Below are 23,208 nucleotides of genomic sequence, written 5' to 3'. Positions count from 1 at the left end.
TTTTTAATATTGGCTATATAAATATACTATAAACACAACTACTTTAAACAACATATCTGAGTCAAAATAGGCTCTGTTAGAGTGAGTGCAATTATGCTGTCTAAATACCTGTTGCATGCAATCCCAGATACCACACATGCAATTTTGCCAATGCAAGATTTCAACAAAGCTTAAAACATGTGTACCCAACATTAGCAATCATCTAAAAAGAATTTAGTCTAGATTCACTTCTTTTTACTTATTTAAGAACTGTGGGAAATTGTCTTAAAGCCATTCAGTCACAGCTATATTCTCATTGCAAAGTTGTAATACACACCCACCATGTGTATATTCATTCTACTAGATATTTTTTTTACAAAACCTTACTATATTACTTCATTTAAAATATCTGAAAATACTTTAGATTAAAATTTTTGAGCAAATCTAATATTACAAAGAATGTGCAAGATTCATCAAATTGGTTTCTATGGGAATACATGACAGACAGGTGGACAACATACCAATGACAAAGTTGGCTTTGGACGAAGATTGCCCATACTGCTGCTCAATGTATTTTGGTTTATATGTCACCATGCCAAACAGAGAATTGAACTGAACAGTGCTTGCACACAAGTATAAGATGTATACTGGATTTCTAAAAAGAGTCTTCAGTGATGGAAGAAAATCTGTAAGACAAAAACAATATAGAGTCCTTGAAGACAAGGCTGCAGTCTGCCTGGGTTTGAATCTAGGCAAATACACTTCTACAGGGAGAAGTAAGTTCTATATAGGACTCACAGGTGAGTCAGGGACATATCCTACCAGCTGATGTGCCAGTGACAAGAGACCAGTATATTTCCCATCATTCCCATATTTCTCAGAGCTTGGAACACTAGGCTGAATATCATGAACTCTCCTTGTGACTCTCTTTCTCTAAATGTATCTCACAGCTATCTCTTTTAATGATTGTATCTTGGTGTTAAAAGAACATCCCTCCTTCTCTCCACCCCACAACCCACCCCATGACTTGGGCCATCCACTTCAACAGTTAAAGATGGTCTATAAACATAAATACAGGATTGTTTAAAAAAGAAGAGATGAGGTCAATTTCTCAGCCACCAACTTCCCTGAGGGGAACTCCTGAGAACATGTCTGGCTTTTGCCTGGCTCCCAGTTATACCCTTGCCAAGACACACATTTTTATATATTGTTCAAACAAGTGGGTATCATGTGTGAAAGGCTCTCAAACATGGAGTTATAGCCTCTTCTGTTCTGCCCACCCAGACTTACGCTGAACAACTGCTGTGTAGAAAAACAATCCTGAATGAGAAGGTTAAGCCAATCATAAGGAAGATAGGAAGGATTTGCTCATCCACCTGCATAATGTTTTCAATAAGGAAGACTTCTTCTCCCCAGTTCTGCTTCCTATATGATCTCTTAAGCTTTCTTCAGACAGGGAGAGGAGACAAGTGCTGTTGTTCATATACCTCCTCTTCTCCCACTAGGAAGACAGTAGTAGCCCGTGATCAAAGAGAATCTGACTTACCTCTTGCCATTTCCATGATTTTCATTTTGTCTTCTCCGGGGCCCATTTGGTAGTTAGCAGGGTCATCTATGATGAACTTGGATTTCTCAGATGAGGAGCCAGAGTCCTCTCTACTTTGGGATCTTGGTAGAGTCTTGGGTAAGCACCAAAAAGGTACAGCTGCAAGGAGACTTAGGAACCCTGCTATTAGGTAACCAAGCCACCAGGCCCCGACCCACTGGGGATCCTTTGGGGTGATAGTTATATGGTCTGAAAAAGAGAGGTTGATTAAGTGGTGAGTTCTTCAAGGTTAGGGTGTTGAAATGAGTTACTGCAGGAAACAAATTCTAGCAACATTCTACCACATCATAAAAACTGCATGAGGACTTAAGATCAGATTACCCAGAACCTTTATAAATGCCAGATGGGCCTGGATGCTAGCCTTTATTCCAGCCTCCAATGGTAGACAGGAGAGCCACAGAGCAAGCTGGATAGTTACACTAGCTATATCGATGATCTCTAAGGTTGATTGAAAGACTCTGCCTCAAAGAATAAGGTGGAGGAAAAAATTAGGATGATTGCCAATATCAACTTCAGGTCTTTATATGTACACAAATCCATGTGCATACACTCTCACACATATTCCTTGCCCAGACACAGGAACCATACATACATACACATACATATATACATACATGTATGTATATATCACATTGGATTCACATAATGAATGGCTAGAATTTTCCTCAAAGAAAGACAGCTGCCAGTCCCCAAGATAATTGCCTAGTTGGGGAAAAGAGAGCAGAAGACAGAAGCTACAACTAGAAGAAAGGGAAGTTTGGTCGCTGGTGACTTTCACTCCTATGTTTGCTTTATCAGTCGATGCCACTATCATAAATGTTGACACATCTGAGACCAGCAAGAGCCAGCAGGAGCCACAGGTTTGCATCTGAACTGAGCTGGATGCATTTGAATGTGCAGCTGTTGGGAAGAGGGTCCACCTTTATAAACAGACCACAGGTCACCTTGTTCTAATTACTAATCTGTTTATTTTCCTGCACCAATTAAGGCTTGCATCTTCAGTATCAAGGTATATTCCATGGATTGTTTTTACTTAATGAAAGAGTACCACCTTGACATTATATTAAAAACAAAATTTGGGGGCTGAAGAAATGGTTCAGTGGTTAGAGTACTTGCTGTTCTTGGAGAGCTGGACTTGTACTACCAAGCACCCACATAAAGGCTCATAACTGTCTGTAACTCCAGTTTCAGGGATCTGACACCCTCTCCTAACCTCTTCCAACAACAAGCACTCATTTAATGTACATACATACATACATACATACATGCAAATATTCATATGTATATATTTTTTAAATTAAAAAAAGACAAAATGTAATCTTTTTCAAAGTCCATTAAAAATTATAGTAGCTGAAATTAACGAATAAATACGAAGTGAGTTCAGCCGGTAAGATGGCTCCTGTGGCAAGCCTGGACACCCAAGTTCCATCCAGGACCCACAGGCAAAAGGAGAGAACTGATTTCAACAAGTTGTCCTTTGAGCTTCCCAAATGCATCATGGCATGAGTACGCACAAAGAAAAAAGTGTAAACAAAGAGATATAAACAAATAATCTACTTACCTAGATTCACAAAGCCAATATCAACATACAGTTTGGCGCATAATGAGCCCAAAAGGAAGCCAAAAATGGGCCCTATAATTGCCACTGTCTGCACACACCCTGTACAAAAGAAAAACAAGCCAAACCAAAATGAAACACTAAAAAGGGTGATAAGAGGAAAAAGAAGAATATATGTCATTTTGCTCTGCTTCGATAAACTGACAAAATGCTAAGTAGGAAATATAAATGAAATGCCACTGGTATCTGCAAAATAAATACTTCACTCAGCGTTTCTTTTGTGGGTTTTTCCCTGGTTAAATTTTTCAGTTGCACTGACTCAGGAAATACATCGTTCTCTGTTCTGGGAGAAAACTAGTACTTTTAACACATTAATCATCTCACGGAAATAGCACCAGGACTCTGACAAAATTACTTTCCAAGCATGAATCAAACTTTAGTTCCGACAGGTATGGCTGTGCACAGGTTAGGCATCCTAGCACTTGAGGTGGAGGACGGAGCTAGAGACTAGGTGAGACAGAAACCAAACATATCAGAACTGTGCTGGTTTTGTCATCTTTCAACCACGTTTTATCATCGGTGAAGCAAAAAGTTCTGTTTGACATTAAAATGGGTTTCTCCCACCTCAGTAATAAAGCATGTGCACTCACATGGAGTTTGTGGGGAAACTCTGTGGAGAGAGCGCCAACTCCAGAAAGAGCTAGCAAAGGAGGTAGACTTTGGACCAAGTTAAGTTTATCTAGAAAGCTCATCACAGGTCAGAAGAAGCCTCTGACAGAAGATCGCAGGAGCAGGTTATTCAGAGGACAGTGTCACTAGTAAGCAGAAAGGCTGTCCTGCTCAGCAAGGGTCTCACACCTGCCATTCATTTCACAGCAGAACTCAAACAAGGATATTCTCGGAAGATTACATGAGCTGGAGACATAAAGAGCAGCTCCCTGGCCTTTCTCGGACAGATGAAGTGTAAGATTGTGTGTAGTCCCTGTGGGCCTCCAGAAGAAGGTAAATCCTTCCCAGTCCCCAGAATAATTGTGTAGTTTGCCCCATATAGTTCTTCTTGAGGCTCCTGAGTTATGCTCCAGTTTTCAATAGAGACAGAACCTGTGGCTAATTTAAGCCTGTTTGGGCGTGGTGTGCAGGATATCTGGGATTTCTGTGGTACATAGCCAGAAATACAGTAGTCCTTGTGTAACCGTTCCTTCAGTCTTACCCTTTGTCCCTAAAAGCTACACCTTCAAAATACCAGAATTCCAAGAATCAAAATTGATGTAGTAAATACAAAAGACACTATAGTCATTCCTACAGCTGTAATTTCTAGCTGAATTCCAGGGCATAAGAAACACGATTAAATAATGATTGAATGCATCTGACCTTAATAGCTCATTCCTACTCTCCATTTTGTGTGGAAGATTTTCCAATGCATTCCCTACCCTTTTGTAGTAGATATTGGTGACTATTGCTGCTCAACTGTCCTCTGGGATAGGGTATCCTTGTACCTTGCTTATATTTTCTTTATATTTCTTTTCAGTCATTTATACCTGCTCTCAAGGTTCCAGAACCCCTTCCTATCTCAAACAGGAAAAAATGAAATAAAAGATCCTTTAATTAATTATGGAATTATAGAATGCAAGGCCATTTCTAGAACTGCAAAATCAACACACACACACACACACATGCACACACACTTACACACATACACACATAAATACACATACAGAGGCCCACAAGCATCCATCACATATACACATGTGCACACACTTACACACTCACATACATACACAAATACACATACACATACAGAGGCCCACAAACACCTACCACATATACACACACACACACACACTTACACACTCACATACACACACAAATACACATACAGAGGCCCACAAGCATCCACCAGATACATGCATACACACACACACACACACACACACACACACACACACACACACACTCATTAAAAGCAATCTCTCAACTCTGCAGCCCGGAGGATGCTTTTATAAGACCCCATGACATTGAGGTCACAGCTACTTAGTTCCATGTTCTTTCTTTCACTCAGCAGATACTGATTAAAGTGCCTTGACAGTTCACAGTTAACTGAAGCATGGGGATTGAGTGCTCAAACCTCCCATGCTGAATTTGGAATACTTGGGAAGGGCTCGAACCAGGCACCCAACTTCCCAAGTTGAATAAGGTATCAGTGTTACCGATGTAGAAAGCAGCATTGTCTTCACTGGCAAAGTCATCCAGATAGGCGATGCCCAAGGGTTGGATAGGAGTTTCCCCTAGTCCTCGGAGAAGATTTCCCAGGAAGACATAAACCCACATGGAGGAACTGGCATCCCCTTCACATTCTGGAAAGAAAACCAAACAAGAGGACTAGAGCTAGCCCACTATTGACTGACGTTAAATGTTTAATTCTACGTTTCTACCCTCTGATTTAAAACTGAAATAGAAACCAGAAACAGAATTTGTCACAGTGCCAATCTGATAAGAGTTTGGATGAGCCGTTTTGATTTGTGACTTCTATCTCATTGACAGATATATCCAGGGGCCTAAGAGATTCTTGTTCTTGCTGTGCCTTTAACTTATTCTCTCTCTTCTTCTCATTTTGTACCTACATAGACATATTTGTCTTTTTCTACTGCAGCCATTTTCAGCATGCTATGAAGGGCAAAAAAAAAAAAAAAAAAAAAGAAATGAAAAAAAAAAAAAATGTTTATCCACCCCTACTTTAATCAAAATTGCTTATTTTTTTTAAACTCAAGTACCTGCCATTGTTGCCTAAATTCTACTTGAAATTTCAACATTTATGTGTGTGATAATTGCAACACTGGACTCTATTGCCTACAATTATATCTGCTAGTGATCAACTACTTTTAGAATTCTGGGAATAAGTCATATAAAAACTATACATCGTATATTCTTTAGCAATCCGTATCTTACAACAACAAGGTTTGACACTATTTTTAGAGTTGAATCTATTTAGAACTGACTAGTGAAGGATACATTGATAAGTGTCGTGCTCTAATCTGACTGTATGAGGCAGGGTAGTTATGTCAGTCATATAAATGAAAGACTACTTCACAGAGGTTGGGCACAGTAATACAGTTTAGGATGCTGACAGCCTTCTGTAATCACCCCAATCTAAATGCCTGCTCCCAGGCACTTGCTGGGCTAAGTAGTTCTCAGGTATTTTTAACTGGAGTCTTCTTGGCAACACTGGGAGGTGAGAGTTATTTTTAGCTAGGTGTGAAAAGGATAAAGAGAAAATTAAATTTAACCCTAGGGGGGAAAAATCACATTTCTTTCTTTTTAATCCTTTAGATTGATGTTTCTATTTGTGAAACTCATTTTATTTTCATTTCAAGACCCATCTTACTCAGAAACACTGGTAGATATTGCTAGTCACCACCAAGCAATTAATCCATAAAAACCAATCACTGGAATATCTTATTGGGATCATAGCATACTGCTTTTATACTTTAGGAGCTTTTAATTTGTTTTGAGTTCATGCAGTGTAGGCATGTGAACCACAAGTCTACATGCCTATCCCTCTATGTATGCAGAGGCCAGAGCACATTGGTACACTTCTTCTGATGGGTACATTGGTATATTTCTCTAGGTGACTCTTGGCTGGTCAGATATTCAACTTACTAGATAGCCCAAGACAGCCTTGAATTCACAGCCTTCCTACCTCAGCCTACTGAGTGCTAGAATTATAGGCATTTGCTTAGATGTGTGTATGGGTGTTCTGCCTGTGAAAAAGACAAGGCGATGTTCACAGGTTGGCTGAGCTGACCAGTGAGTTCTGGTGATGTGCTATAACTGTACTGTGCTATAAATGGGGGCATTCTTGCCCCCACTGCCTCAAGACAAAATTTCTCACTGATCAGATAGCTCACTGTTATAGCTAGATTTGTTGGCTAATGAATTTTATGGACCCACCCACCTCTGTCTCCCAGCGTTGGGTCTATAGTTGTGTTCAGATACAGCTAGATTTTTAAGTAGGTGCTGGGGTTTGAACTCAGATCCCATGCTTGCCAAGTGAGCCACCTCCCCAGTGCATTTTCAGGAATTTTCGGCACTTTAATATTTCAAATATTAATTTTTTCATAAAAACGCATGATAACGCTAAAACTATTCACTTATACAGGTCAGTTTTTAAAAACCATCTTACCGTGATTTAATTTGTTTTGTGATTTCCCCACAATTGAGCTGGGTGATGGGCTGCTGGACTCTAGGTAGCACGGAGAGATGTTGGGAGTGATGTTGGAGGAGGGAGAATACCTCTCATACTTCTCATAGCTGTACCTGCACATACAAAGCATTTTCTTTACCCTGACAGGCTAACAACATGCTAAAAACAAAGGTTTACTTTGTTTGGTTGAAAATGAAGGGATCATGTTGGTTTGGCAGTTTCCTTCGAATCAGTCTCACCAAACCGAACCAGCACTGAATAGCAGTTTGCTTCACGTCACCCACGAACCCACAGCAGAACATAAAAACAAGAATCATTTTAAGGCTTTTTAAAATAAAAGATAATGATTGTCCATCACCTCTTCCCTTAACACAAGAGGTAGCTACCTACATTTGCTAAACACCAAAGCTGTCTCCAAGTCAGAATAAAATCAGCGTTGCAACATCTTGAGGCATTAGGACATCAGAATCACAGAGCTACCAGAACACTCACAGGCCAGTTCTAGAGAATCTATAATGTGCATCATGGCTTCAGAGCCATTTTCCCAGAAGAAATTCTTACTCTGGTTTTCCCTCTCTAGGTAATTAATCAGGCTGCAAATTATTAGACACACACACACACACACACACACACACACACACACACACATTGTGGATTGTTGTCCATCTTTTCTGCCCTGTACCCTATGTTTGTATTCAGGTGAGATCAGGTGAAATCTTAATTAGTCAGATAAGGCTAGAGCCTGTGATTGGGCAGTGGAAGGGAAGGTGGAGCTGAAATTTTTAGATATGGGACACAGAGAGACAGACAGAAAGACTGAGATGGAGATGGGAAAGACAAGATGGAACCTATAGGAGAGGGTGATGAGCCAGAACCATGTGGTCCTAGAAGCCATAAGTTACAGGAAATTTCTTAGACAGGTGATTAAATAATGTGGGACACATCTGTCCAATCTAGATGTGCAGTTTGTATCTATATCAACTGAGTTTTGAGTTCTTTGTGTGAGCATTTTGGGGGCTGATGATTTACTGTTATAAATCTGACTGGTAAATTACAAGCTTCTGGAGTTTTCATTTTAGGGGGATAGGGGACTAGAGCCAGTGGCAGCCAGTTTCAGCAGGCTAGCCACAGGGGGCAGATGGCTTGGGAAATACAAGCAGGTTCAGTTAGTTATAACCATGGAAACTTGCCAGCCATAGTGTGATTTGTTTTTTATAACTACTTGCTACACACACACACACACACACACACACACACAAACACATTATATATATATATTTAAATAGGGTAAATAGGGGACAGAGAGAGACAGACAGAAAGACTGAGATATTGTGTGTGTGTAATCCCAGCACTCAGGAGATTGAAGCAGGAAGGCACAAGCCAGAGCCACCTAGAACGACACCTGCCTTCTGCAAACAAAACAAAATTATAATTTTTAAGAAAAGGAGGAGGAGACCTGGCATTGATGGGAAAGTTAGGGGAAGACAGATGCTTTAGACTTACTTCTCCATGAAGAACTGGGGTACAGCAATGAGCATAGTTCCAAAACCCATGACCAGGCATCCTGCTCCGATTATTTTTGGCCTGTGAAGTTTGGCGCCAAAGTAGCTAACAAATGTTATGACCAGAAGATTCCCTTTGGGGGCAAGAAGAAGCATTCATGATCAGAATAGGGAATCTATGAAACAGTCCACAGCATAAGCAAAGAAATGATGTACACAGACTGAGCAGAACTTCACTTGAAGGAAGTCCCCTGTCATGTTGCTTGCTTTCCTGGAAGCTAAAATAGCTGTTGATTCATGACTTTAATCACCTCATCTTCTATGTCAAAGTATTTTAGTTACCATACCTCTTCCATTTGGTTTTGCCACACCTGATCATTTGTTCCTTTAAAAGGATTTTATCAGTAAACTAAATTATAAGCAGAGGGCTGGAGAGATGGCTCCTTGATGGAGAGAGAGCCTGCTGCTCTTACAGAGGACAAGGTTTGATTCCCAGCACCCACACTGGGTGACTCACTGCTCGGGTAATCCTGCCTGCAGTGGATCTGTCCCCTTCCTCTGAACTTCAAGGATGCCTGCATTCATATGCACACACCTACACACATAATTATAACTTAAAAATAAGTCTAAATTTTACAAAGCTTCCTTTGGTTGATATTTTAAATGTTTCTTAGTGACTTTGCAGCAAATTCTATTAGTTTCTTCTTTAACTTACAATTTGGATTAAACCTTCTATTAGTTTCCCAATTAGTTTTGAAACATAGATCCTATATTATATCTACAGTTGATATTTCCCAGAGAAAGGTATTACAAAAAACAGGAATATACCTTTCTTTAAATGAAATAAAATATTAGACCCACGATTATACAAATGATACTTTGTAATTGTTCACGACTTCTTTACAAAGAGACTCAATATAAAAAGTTTGTCTTCCAAAACAACTCTGTGTGTCTGTCATATATAAACTATATATGTACAATATATGTCATATATAAACTATATAATGTACAAATACCATGAATAAAATGTTTTTACAAGACAGCCATTCAAAAAAAAAAAAGCTGATGTGCAAGTTGGAGGTCAGAGGTCAGACTTGAATGTCATCTCTAGATGCTGTTTACCTTGTTTCGTAAGATAAGGTCGCCATCATCAGCCTTGGGTTTTCTTGTCTACCTACTCGGGCAGGCCTATCTCTTCTGCAATAACAGGGGAAAGTTCTATATCATACCTGATTATGGTTGTTGTTATTGTTGTCATTGTTGGATATGTATTTGGGCATCAAACTCAGGTTGTCATGTTCATAGGACACTGAGTGAGCTACCTCCTGAGTTCTATGATTCAACATGTTTTAAGGGAAGATTTTTCAGGCTTTGTTATATAGAAGAATCTCAAGGAGAAGGTACAAAGGGAGATAAAAATTCTTGGCACATCCAGTTCCTGGTGCCATGGAACCATGGTCCAGTCAAGGAATCTGTATTTGCAAGGTAAACTCAAATACAATGGTGTGGATTATGACAGCAACACACCATGAGAAATCTGAGTTAGGCGCACACATTTTAAGGACCTTTCCGTTTTAGCTATAATCATTTGGGAAGGCTCATTTGCAGGAACTCCCATCTAGATAAAGAAGCAGACACTTCCCTATAGGCTGACTATGGGGGCTGATGGTTGGCCTGGCTCTGATGCTGTACTTGCTCTTTCCAATGTTACAGCAGGAACATGTTTCCTTCCATCTGCAAGCAATCATCTGATTTCACTACTGTTTGGACATACAGCCAGCATTAGTCAATTGGAAAATGAGTGGTGAATTTTACAGCCTGAAGGATAATAAGAAGAATGTAGAAAACGTAGCTTGAAAATGAGGCCTATGTGCTTGACTCTTCGAAGAATTCAGCTCTTTAAAATTTGCACATTAAAGAAACTAAGCCTGAGAGCACCTACTCGGCACTTGACTAGTGTAAAAACTACACTGATCATGTCCTTCTGTTTGTGAGGCTGGCTTACATTTTACAGCAAGACTTTTGTAGCCCATGTACTTTTCACCAAACCCTTAAAATAAGGGACTGGTTTGAAGGGTGTTTCTTTGTTACATTAATAAATAATGCCATTTCTCCACCATCCTATGACCACAAGATCTCGTCTCCTGTGCTTGCTATAAAGGCAACCTTTCTGAGTTCCCAGGAGAGATACATGGGGAATACACAGTGATTCAAAACGTACAAAAAATGAATTGGAGTAGCTGAAAAGAGAGCTAAGGGGTAAAGTGCTGGCTGTGTTCAGATCCTCAACACCAACATATAAGCTGACAGGCTGGGTGCCTGTAACCTCAGCACTAGGCTTGGGGAGGAAGTGTGGCGATTGGTAGATTCCAAAGGCTTTCTAGCCAGCGAATCTGGCTGCAAAGGTGAGCCCCAGGCTCAGTGAGAGACCCTACCTCAAAAGATAAAGTGGATGGCAGTAAAAGAAGATACCGGAAGTCTACCTCTGGTTACCACAAATGCATGCCTACACAGTGCTTCTGTGTACATAAGTGCACATACACATGTGCACACACATATCACACACACATAAACACACACACACACTAAATTGAATATGAAAACTCTTCCATACTTCACGTGACCAATTAATAAAAAAACCAACAGGTCCAAGGTGTTTAATAAATGTTTTACCAAACTTAAAACTTTTTATGCACACATCCAAAATTTCAAATCCTAGAAAAGAAAGCAAATAACTGAAGTTATCTTATGCACCAGAAACAAACCTGAACAAGTCCAGTGTAAGAGATAGCAATTAGAGACCAAGTACGGTTGCAATTTTGAAGTTAAAGATCCTACTAGTAAAAGGAATAGTCAGTGCAGTCTGGCAAGTACAGCTTATTCCGGGACTGTGAGAATCTGAGCTAAGAAGAAATCTGTTAACTAAATCATCATATAACAGGTGGGAAAAAACATTTTTGCAGAATAGAAGAAATGTAGTGAAGCCCTTAGTGCTGCCAGAAATTAAATTATAAAATCTACTGAGCCTCACATGGTGGTGCACACACTCAATCAGTACTCTAGAGGTAGAGGCAGATGGATCTCTGTGAGTATGGGGTCAAATTGGTCTATAAAGTGGATCCCATGCTAGCCAATGCCACAGGGCAAGACACCTTGTCTCAAAAATTCCAACAATGAAGAGCAGAAAAAAGAAAGAGAAATGTGGTGGTTAGATAAATTTTTAAAGTATACTTACTAAAAACCATGCAAAACAAATTAATAACTAATTCATAACAATTTAATTAATTAAAATAAAAACCATGCAATAGTTGAATTGCTGTATAGTGAAATTTTAAAAGCCCTGTATTAAGCCAGAAACAAGAGAAGGGTGACTATTATCACCACTGCAATTCAGCATAATCCCCAGGCCAATTGAGTAAGAAAAGAAAAAAAATTGACACATTTAAGAATTTTAAAAAAGTGTGTGTGTGTGTGTGTGTGTGTGTGTGTGTATGTATGTCTTCTATTTTAATCATGTAATTTTTGTACTCAGAAAATGCTAGAATTTCTATAGATAATCAATTGAAAGTAAAAGAATTTCAACCAAGTTATTGAATGTATATATTATTATATATAACTTTTTTGTATGCATTTGTGGGAGTATGTGTTAGGGGTGTGTGTGTGTGTGTGTTTTCACACATGTTTAAGTACATGTATGTGGGACTAAAGCGACCATGTGTGTGCATGTGTGTAGACACTCAATGGTAGCATTGGGTATCTTTTTGGACAGTCTCTGTCTTATATATTGAGAATATCCAAGCAAAAGTTTACATGCCATCATTTTAAAGCATCTCTAGCTGTATGTTTATGCATGGAAACCAAGAGTAAGAAAAATTAAATTTGTTTGATATTTCATTTTTACTGGCATATCGACTTCCATGCCAGCTTCACTCGGTAGGCAGAAGCTTCCTATCAATATGCCTTTCTTCACCTGTCCTCACCCTTCTATGGTCCTTCAGTTCAGGACCATCACTGGGGCAAGCATCGACTCTTGAGGTCCCTCAAGGGGGGTCACACAGTAACATAAGGGGCTGGTACAATCAGTGTGACGGTTTGAATAAAAATGGCCACCATTGGCCCATAGGGAGTGGCACCATTAGGAGGTGTGGCCTTGTTGGAGTAAGTGTGGCTTAGTTGGAAGAAGTGTGTCACTTAGTGGTGGGCTTTCAGGTCTCAGAAGCTCAAGCCTGGCCCCTGTGTTTCTGTCATTTCCTACTTGCCTATGGATCCAGATTTAGAACGCTCAGCTACCTCTCCAGCATCATATCTGCCTGCATGCTCCCATGTTTCCTGGCATGACCATAATGGACTAAACCTCTGAACTGTAAGCATTCAAGTGTTTTACTTTATAAGAGTTTCCATGGCCATGGTATCTCTTCACAGCAAGAAAACCCTAACTAAGACAATTGGGTATTTTAGAAGCATGATGTATGTGAAGTTATTGATTAACAACATTGATAGCCTCTGGCAACAAGAAATGCAGACTTGCTTTGAGATGTCTCAACAGGTCAAGACACTTGCCACCAAGTCTGATGACCTGAGTTCAATCCACAAGACCCACATGGTAGATGAGAAATGACTCCCTCAAGGTATCTTCTGACTTCCACATGTGTACCATGGAACTCTTGTGTATGAACATGAAAACAAACAGGTTGACTAACTAACTTAATTAATTAATTATAAATAAACAACTAATGCAATCTACAACAGAAACAAATAGAAACTTGGGCCCCTTCCCTGAAGAATCAGTACCTGAACTTGAACATTTCCCAAACACCTGAAAGGCCACTAAGGTGTGGTTGATACTGTTCTGGAAACTTTGTGAGCTGATTTGAAAGAATCCTTCACCTACAAAAGCTGATGCCTTGCTTAGAACTCCAGTGGTTGGAATTTTATGTGTTCACCATCTTAATCCCCTTCATCTACAGTTATCACTCACCTCTATATGACATCACATCTTTCAGATTACTGGGTAAATCCCTTTGAACGTGTTGCTCAAAAGCTAATATTGCTATCAGATAGCCTCTGAGCCCAATTGCAGAGGCTTCTCCCACTTCGCCCTAACTACCTACATGATGTTTCTACCAAGGTGTTGGAAAGCATGCTGATTTATGGCTTTCTTTGTTCTTACACAATAAGATTTTCATGAAACTGTTATCAGATTAGACCAAGGTACTTGGGGTTGCCTAGTCTGTGTCCCTGAGCTATGGCCATACATTTTTTTTTTTTCTTTTTTTTTGGTCTCCAAAATAAGCCACCTCCTATTCCTTTTGAAGTGAGGGCTGCATTTTTTTTTTTTTGCAAAAGCCATAAAATTTAGATGTTCATTGGTCTCACTTCCTCCATGACATCCCAAGTCACAAATAAAATCAAAATATCGAGTTAAAAAATGAAGTTGAAAACCTAAATTCCACTCACTACAGGGAAATCTGACACTAGAGCAGTTAAGAGATTTCTCTGTTATTTTTCTTGTCCCATGATGACCACTAAGGGAGTTATTTTATTTACTTTGAAAAGGCATTAAATGCCTCTTATTTTTATTAATTCAGGAAGTTGACTAACTGGAATGGCACACATTCCAACACCTTCTAATCGGTGATTAAAATCACTCTTTGAAGACGGAGGTCTAAGCAATGGACAAACCGTAGATACCAGAGGGTAGAGGCTTTACAGCCTGTTCTACTCTTGCGTTCCTGATAAAAACAGTCCTCCTTCTCCTTTAAGCAAATATGTAGAAAAATACAGTAAGTGTCTGCTTCGTTGTTTTTAAAGACTTATTTATTTTATGTATATGACTACATTATAACTTTATTCAGACAGACTAGAAGAGAGCATCAGATCCCATTACAAATGGTCGTGAGCCACCAAGTTGTTGCTGGGAATTGAACTCAGGACCTCTAAAAGAGCAGTTAGTGCTCTTAACCATCAAGCCATTTCTCTGACCCCAAACATCTACTTCTTAAATATTTGGACTCCATTTTTGCAGAGCCCCCTTGAGTGCTCCCACATTCTCACTCCTCCAAGAGGCACTTCCCCATATTACAACCCAAAACACCAGTCTTTACCTCATGTTCCCCTACAGAAAGTCTCCCCTCTGATGGGTAACAGACTTGTCTAAGCATCCAGTAATGAATACTGGGGGCAGGAAATTTATTATTGCTTGCCTGCTCTCTGAGAGAATATGTTTCCTTTATATCCTTGTAGCATAAGATCCCGGCAGATTTATCCAAACAGGTTTGTACAGGTTGTATCTCAGCAGACAATGATGGATGGCATAGAGTTGGCTCAGGAGAAAGACCTTGGGCTTAAAGGAAAAGTCAGACTTCTGTGATACCTACCGATTTCAAAACTACCATCAATTATTCCCACCAGAGAGGAAGGGATATCAAACCTCCTCTCTATCTGAGTGATGGTGCTCTTCAGATAGCCTTCTGCCAATGCTTTGGCAAAGTAAACAAAAGACAGGGCACCCAAGAACACCTGGAAGACACAAAAAGTTACAAGTAACCGGACTAGCATTGCATAGCTCAGAAGTTTCCAAGGAAACAAAATTGAGAGGAACAACAAGTGTGTCACCATTGATGGCTTGATTCAAGCACTGTTGCAGCTCACATCAGCCCCAGGACCATGCAGAGTCCCTCTCCTCCCCCCGCACAACCCAAGTTACTTGGCAGTTGAAATGCAAGCAGACTTTCATGTAAAATGTTCACAGGATTCCCCTACTCCTCCACAAAATATTAAAGGGAGCCTAGCTTTGGGAATAAAAGTGAGGGGCAAGGAAAGAGCCACTGATGGGTAAGGAAATAAATGAGGTAAAATCATCACACCCTTGTGCCATCTTCCCACAAGTCCTTGCCTAACACGCATTTTGAAACCACACTCCAAGCACTAGCGGGAATTATTCTGCACTGAAATGTCTAGTCTACATGACTTGTAGTTATTAAATTTAACCTTAAATTTTCAGTGGTTCTTTGCTATCTGGTTATATTTTAATAGACATGTTTTAATTATATGTGTAAAGCAGTATCCAGGTGAATTCAGGCTCACAGTTAATAAAGTACAATGTTATTATATTCCATGAGTGTTATTGGTATAAAGAAGGGAGGCTTGAATCATGCAGACATCTATCTCTTTCTGTGTAACTAGCCAAGCCACGTTTGCTTTCAGAAAAGGAAAATAGTGTGGGTATACTTAGTACAACATACAGGGCAGGGTAGTGCTTTAATAAGTGTCTGGTTCTCTGTCTCCCCTTCTTATCTAAGAAGAGCTTTCAAGGGAACCCAGGAAAGTCATGCAGCCTGCATGGCAGGCAAAAATGATTTCATTGCTGGGTGGGTGGTCTTAGTAATTTGCAGTTGAGAGCTTATTTTTAGAAAAAAAGAAGAGAAGAGAAGAGAAGAGAAGAGAGGAGAGGAGAGGAGAGGAGAGGAGAGGAGAGGAGAGGAGAGGAGAGGAGAGGAGAGGAGAGAAGAGAAGAGAAGAGAAGAGAAGAGAAGAGAAGAGAAGAGAAGAGAAGAGAAGAGAAGAGAAGAGAAGAGAGCAATTCCTCTTGTAGCTTCATTTGTCTAGAAAGAAAGTCAAGCTTGTGAACTGTACCCAACCCCTCTACCTTGAGTTTTCCACAGCATGGCCGCGCTTTCTCTGTGGACGGATATCCTGCTTTAAAGGACGGCCCTCCGGCAGGTTGCACTGAATTTTTGTGGAACAAACGGGCGTTTTCTTTGGATGAGGTGTCCATTATGAAAATGTTTCTTATCCCAGCCTGTCAAAGTTGATTTTAAAAGGAAACAGCAATTTATTTCCGATCCGCATGATTTAAAGACGTTTCCGTTTCACAGTAAACTACGGTTCTATAGGGATAATTTAAAGCTTCGCTATCTCCACTTACCACAGTAAGTTGGCAACATTTTTCAATTAAAATCAGACAGGATATTTGATTAACGAATCCTGCCATTGAGACCCTACAGCCAGCATTCTTTCTCAATCTTTTCACTTTGGGCCTCATTATAGCAAAGAATAAATTTCCATGTTGCCTTTGGAATAAATAACGAGGCAGAATTTTGCTGACTTTGTGGTCTTGCCAGATTCAACTGGGCGCGAGCAGGAAGGGGAAGAGAAATCCAACCTCTTGAATATTGAGTCATTAGAATTACAGCTTCCAGGACATGAATAGCAGAGGCTGACACCATCACAGATCCCCAAAGCACCTTAGCATTCCTCTGGCACCCAAGTAAAGCTTAAACTGAAGCAAAAAGGAAGAGGTCCCCTTGGTGTACCCTTTGGCTAATGGGGAAGGAATGTGAACGATAAAAGTCTGGTGCCTAGATTGAATGCAGATGAAAGTGCAGGCGGAGGTTTGCCTTAGAGGAAGGAAAACTCTTCCCTTCCCGTGCTTAATTCCCACCCTCCCGTCTCTGTTCCTCCTGACCAAACTCTTTAACAGTTTTGCACAATCTGACCCTATTTCTCCCTGTTCACATTAATATTTACACATCCTGTGCTACTCGTTGTTAGCTGTCTACATGAACCAGAGTTTGTCTAATAATCTAATCAGGCCACAGGACTCAAAAATTAAAACAGCATGGCTGTCCCCATTGGATACAAGACTCCCCACTTGTACGCAAAAAAGGATATCTTCTAATATTCTTTACACTGACTAGAAATATAATATTTGGAGTAAATTTTCAAGCATGTGGTAGAATTTAAAATTGTTCTGTTCATGTGTATGATGTCTTTATTCCTTATTTTATGGGAAATGAATGGGGCTTAAAAGGGAGGAACAAGGGTCTTTAAAAATGCTATAAGAATATCTGATTTTATAAACATGCTTAAGTTCTTAAAAATGAGCAAATAAAGGGGAATGAAAGAACCAAGAAATATCAAGCCAATTAAAGTAGTTAACATTACTCTTGATGAAAAATATGGATAAAACATACATAAATATTTGTCTTCTTGATTTTCTCAAAGAACCAGCTCTTGGTTTTGTTGATTCTTTGTATTGTTCTTTTTGTTTCTAATTGGTTAGCCCTGAGTTTGACTATTTCCTGCCACCTACTCCTCTTCGGTGTGTTTGTTTCTTTTTATTCTGGAGCTTTCAGGTGTGCTTGTAAGTACAAGATCTCTCCAATATCTTTATGAGGGCACTTAGTGCTGTGAGTTTTCCTCTTAACACTGCTTTCATTGTGTCCCATAAGTTTGAGAATGTTGTGCCTTCCTTTTCACTGATCTATAAAGTCTTTACTTTCTTATTTCTTCTCTGACCAAGTTATCATAGAGTGGTGAGGTGTTCAGTTTCCATGAGTATGTGGACTTTCTGTTGTTTCTGTTGTTATTGAAGACCAGCCTTAATCGGTGGTTCTCCTATAAGATGCAAGGGATTATTTCAACCTTCTTGTATCTCTTGGGGCTTGTTTTGTGTCTGATTGTATGGTCAGTTTTGGAAAAGGTATAACCCTAGGAAGGTATAATCTTTTGTTTAGGGATGAAATGTTCTATAGATATCTGTTAAATCCCTTTGGTTCATAACCTCTATTAGTTTCACTGTATCTCTATTTAGTTTCTGTTTTGATGACCTATCCATTGGTGAGAGTGTGGTGTTGAAGTTTCCCACTATTAATGTGTGGGGTCCACTGTGTGTTTTGAGCCTCATGTAAAGTTACTTTTAGGAATGCTGGTGCCCTTGCATTTGGAGCATATATTTTCAGAATTGTAGAGGGGAGTGGGAAGGAATGTAGGGGGAAGGATCAGGTATGGCAAGAGATAGGAGAGAGACCCAGAAGGCCAGGGGAATGTATGGAGATGTGTAGCTTCTGGGGTTGAGGGGTAAGGTGAATCTCTAGGAAGTCCCAGAGACCTGGGCTGGGGGAGGCTCCTAGGACTCAATGTGAGTGACCTTAGCTGAAATGCCCAACCGTGGGGAGATGGAACCTGAAGAAACCACCTCCAGTAGTTAGATAGGGCTCCCAATGGAAGGATGGGATCAACAAACTACCTACAAAACTTTGAACTCAAAATTATTCCTGTCTCAAAGAAATGAAGGAAAAAAATGGATCAGAAACTAAAGAAATAGCCAACCAGTGACCAACCCAACTTGGGATCTATCCCATGGGTGGGCACTAAACCCTGACACTATTACTGATGTTGTACATGCAGACAGGAGCCTAGCATGATTGTCCTCTGAGAAATTCTACCAACACCTGAGATATATGCAGATACCCACAGCCAAGTATTGGACAGAGGTTGATCACACCTTTGGGAAGAGTTACAGGAAGGAATGAAGGAACTGAAAAGGATGAGAACCCTACAAGAAGACCAACAGTGTCAACTAACCTGGACCTCTGGGAACTCCCAGAGATTGATTCACCAACCAAAGAGCATAAACAGGCTGGTCTGAGGCCAGCAGCACATAAGCAGCAGAGAACTGCTTTGTCTGCCCTCAATGGGAGAGGATGCACCTAATCCTGTAGGGACTTGATGCCGAGGGTGCAAGGATACTGGGCAGGGGTACCTTCTCAGAGAAGGGGAGCGGGTATGAGGCAAGAACATTGCAAGGGAGACCCAAGAAGGGACAACATTTGGAATATAAATAAATAAAATAATAAAATAATTAATTACAAAAAGTGAAGGAAGCATTTACAAGGAAAAATAAAGTATATATATATATATATATATATATATTTCAGAAAAATAAGTAAAAATACTTAGTAAGCAAGACCAAAATTATGTATCAAATATACAGATAAATATAAAATGTTTGAAAAAATGAAGAAGTTTTCAGTAAATAATGCCTGTATTGACACAGTCCAGAAGAGAAAACCAGACAATGAGGAGGAGAACAGTACACTTTCCAACCATACACCAAAGCAAAGGCACTAAAGACAGATGAAATGGCAGGCCTGCTTTATCAAGGAATCCCTTTTAAGGAAAGCAAGCAGACAATGAAATGGATTCACTGTCACTATTTATTTCATACAAACTAAAGCGTCCTTCATTATAAAATCTCATGAGGACAGGTTAAAGAGAGAAACACCATAACAAACCTATAGATTATAAACTACCCCCAAATACTACCAAATTTAAATTAACAGCTCAATACTTCAAATTGGGTTTACTCTAAAAAGTAGCAATTGAATAATATTGCTAATTACTGTCATCCAACATCTATTTCTGATTGAAAGAATCATGAACAATAACAACAATAAAACAACAGCAACAGAAACAAAATCAGAACTCTAAGAAAAACTGTTACCAATTTGTGATACAAACTTTATACAAATACTAAGACTGATTTACCAAACTAATGCTTTGAAAGAATAATCCAAATGCTATTTGAGAAATGCAGGCTTCTGAAGTGTTCAGTAGCTCTCTTTCCAACAAGTCTACCTAGTACCTGAAGTAGAACATCTAGAAGGAGTCATTGCTTAGGATAAAAAAATATCCAAATAGCCAAATGATTTAAATGGCCAGCAGATTATGGCGATGTCTCACAATGAAATCTTAGAAGCCACTGAAAGGTAACACGAAGAAGTAAATATAGTTATAGAAATCAAACAGAAATGAGACGAGTTGATTTTTACAACAGTGCAAGGAACAGTATCTATAATAAGAAATGAACTTACATGCAGAGAATCAAAGTTCCAGCAAACCTAAAAATATCACTACATAAAAACATATAGGCCAGAAAGATTTTTAAAAACAACAACAGTAATAATAAATTTATACTTTAAAATGTGATCCTTTACAAAAAAATGATATAATTAAAATTGACCTTCTTAAGGGGTCATTGACATACTGTTTCCTGCTACACATGATTTTAAAGCTGTTAACAAGAATATGCAAATAAATGTTGAATAATGGCTTACATCATTCAGACTAAATCTTTCTTTAAAGGAGCAAATGGCTTGACTATGTTTGTGCCATACAATAACAATGCTGAAAATAATTTAAAAATTTGAGATGTTTCAATCTGCTATTTTCTTATATTTAGAGGTATTCCACAATCATTCTACTGGGAACAATAGCCAGATATCCTGATCTGGGTTGATGTTGTGTTATGACAAAGTAACACTTAAAAAAATTGACACTACATAGTTTTGCAGAAACTGAACTACATCTTAATACCAGATATGCAAATCAGTGTGCCTGCAATATATTTCAAAGAGGCTCTAGCTCCTGGGCATTGTGAGCTTCTTATTGCTTTGAAAGGATGGAGAGAAACGTGCAGCGACATGAACGGGAGCCATCCATGGTCAAGCCAAAGCTCACTTCTCCTCATCTGCATTTGTAGAGCAGGGCTAGAGCGAAGTTTAGAGAAATACACATTGATATAGCCTTTATCTCTCAGTTCACTTGAGTCTTTTTTTTTCCAAAAATTAAAAATAAATATTAAAAAGGCAGATGGAGTCGGGCGGTGGTGGCACACACCTTTAATCCCAGCCCTTGGGAGGCAGAGGCAGGCGGATTTCTTAGTTCGAGGCCAGCCTGGTCTACAGAGTGAGTTCCAGGACAGCCAGAGAAACCCTGTCTCGAAAAAACAAAAAAACAAAAAACAAAACAAAAAAAAAAAAAACCAAAAACCAAAAACAAAAAAACAAAAAAAGAGGCAGATGGCAAACTTTTCATTCAATATCCTAAGTTAAGGTATAACGAATTCCAGATTGTAAAGCAAACAAGCCAAGCTGGTAGGAAAAAAAAAAAAAAAAAAAAAAAAAAAAAAAAAAAAAAAAAAAGCTGAATTCTCTGTTCACATGAGTTGGTTTGAGAATCTAGTCTTTAAAGGAGCACAGGTAGCTGAGATAAATAGGTAAAGTTCAGTCACACGGATGCACACAGGCTCTACGCTCTGAACCAGTGATGGAGATGCAACCAGTCTACATGGGCTGTCATAGAGCAGCTCAGAGAAGTCCCCATGGCCAGCCTCCCTTCTGGAATACCTCTGCACCAGCCAGGTGTTCTGACTCTGAGAGACTTCTCTTCCAGAAGTCTTCAAAATAGCCTGTAGTTTTTCATGAGGAGCAGTGTGTCTTACACAGAGTTCTGATCTCCCACCCCTAACTACAAATGACTTTAGTATCAAATTCACATATCATAAACACCATCTCTATTCAGTGTGACATATGCATCTATTGTAGCTTTTAAATAATCCCAAAACTTCAACATCATCATCTCGACTTATAAAATGATTTAGTTCACAGCAGTTAAGCAATCTGACAGAAACTACCCAACTAATGAGTAACAAAGCCTAAATCTGAAAGCAGATCTGAGTTTACCTGTCTTCTTTAACCAGACTCCTCTCCTATTCCGCCCAGCTAACAAAGGAAGCCATTGACTTTTACTGACCTGCCATAGATAAGCTAAGTCTTGCAGAAATTAGTGTCAAATTAGCAATGTCTATTCACACAATTAAAAGTAAATGGATAGATAGATGGAGAGAGAGAGAGAGAGAGAGAGAGAGAGAGAGAGAGAGAGAGAGAGAGAAGAGAGAGAGAGGCAGACAGGCAGACAGACAGACAGACAGACAGACAGACAGACAAAAAGAGCCAAATCCTACCTGGAGGTAGAAGTCAAAGCTGTCCAGTTCCTTTCAGAATGTTCAGGAAGGGCCTCGATCACAGAGCACAGTCTGAAAGAGGAAACTGAGGCAGCATCACACAGCAGTTGTGAATAGTTCTGGCAGGTCAAGAGAGCTGGTGGGCAGACAGGACAGATTAGAGGAAAGAAAAGACTAAGGGTCTGATCTCGCCCCTAGGCAATCTCTCGCTTTCGCCTTTCCAGTTGGCCTCTTTTTTTTCTGGCAGTCTGCAAGGAATTGGGCACCCTGGCAAGGGCACTGCCCTGCATCTCAGCTCCCAGGGCACGGAAAGAGCTGGAGCCTTTGAGCCATTTCTTTGCAATTTGCAGCAAGTTTAAGGCCACACGTGATAAAGCTTTGTTTATAGAAGAACGGAAAAAAATGAAAAGACCACTTGTGCTTTTTACTTGCTGAACCCAGAAAACACAACTCTACAGGGGGTGGGGGTGAGGAAACAGAAGCCAGGGCAGGGAAGGAAGTTTGTAACAAAGACCCCCTCCCCTTCTCCTTCCAATCAGTCTTCCAGCCAGCCAGTCCTAAGGGACATCAAGGGGCCAGCCTTGTTGTGTTGTATTTATTTGTTTGCTATTATTTAAAAAAAAAAATCTTGGGCCAGTTCCCTGCTTTGTTTCCCTTACCATTGGGATTCTAGAATCTGCAGGAATACTTTCAGGTCAGGATCAAAGCTCTGCAGGATCCTTCCAGGGGGAGTTCATTTTCAAAGCAAAAATAAAAAAATCAATAGCTTCATCC

At 39.7% G+C, this 23,208-nt stretch overlaps 1 protein-coding gene across 1 annotated transcript in view; it reads right to left on the bottom strand.

Moving 5' to 3' along the window:
* Slco1c1 (solute carrier organic anion transporter family member 1C1) overlaps positions 1 to 22,828 on the bottom strand; it is a 40,817-nt gene extending 17,989 nt beyond the window's left edge. Inside the window, exons 1-9 of the mRNA XM_034511771.2 lie at positions 22,435 to 22,828; positions 16,495 to 16,647; positions 15,224 to 15,365; positions 8,848 to 8,980; positions 7,324 to 7,457; positions 5,351 to 5,497; positions 3,147 to 3,245; positions 1,526 to 1,774; positions 501 to 665 (exon numbers count right to left, since the gene is read on the bottom strand). Of these exons, the coding sequence (XP_034367662.1) occupies positions 501 to 665; positions 1,526 to 1,774; positions 3,147 to 3,245; positions 5,351 to 5,497; positions 7,324 to 7,457; positions 8,848 to 8,980; positions 15,224 to 15,365; positions 16,495 to 16,623 (1,198 nt within the window). The 5' untranslated portion in view covers positions 16,624 to 16,647; positions 22,435 to 22,828. The remainder of the gene's footprint in view (positions 1 to 500; positions 666 to 1,525; positions 1,775 to 3,146; positions 3,246 to 5,350; positions 5,498 to 7,323; positions 7,458 to 8,847; positions 8,981 to 15,223; positions 15,366 to 16,494; positions 16,648 to 22,434) is intronic.
* Between the last annotated feature and the right edge of the window lie 380 nt (positions 22,829 to 23,208).

This window comes from Arvicanthis niloticus, chromosome 9, assembly GCF_011762505.2.
Source record: "Arvicanthis niloticus isolate mArvNil1 chromosome 9, mArvNil1.pat.X, whole genome shotgun sequence".
In the NCBI taxonomy this organism is placed as follows: Eukaryota; Metazoa; Chordata; class Mammalia; order Rodentia; family Muridae; genus Arvicanthis; species Arvicanthis niloticus.
Note: the sequence above shows the minus strand (reverse complement) of the source record. Positions and strands in the feature narration are given on the sequence as shown.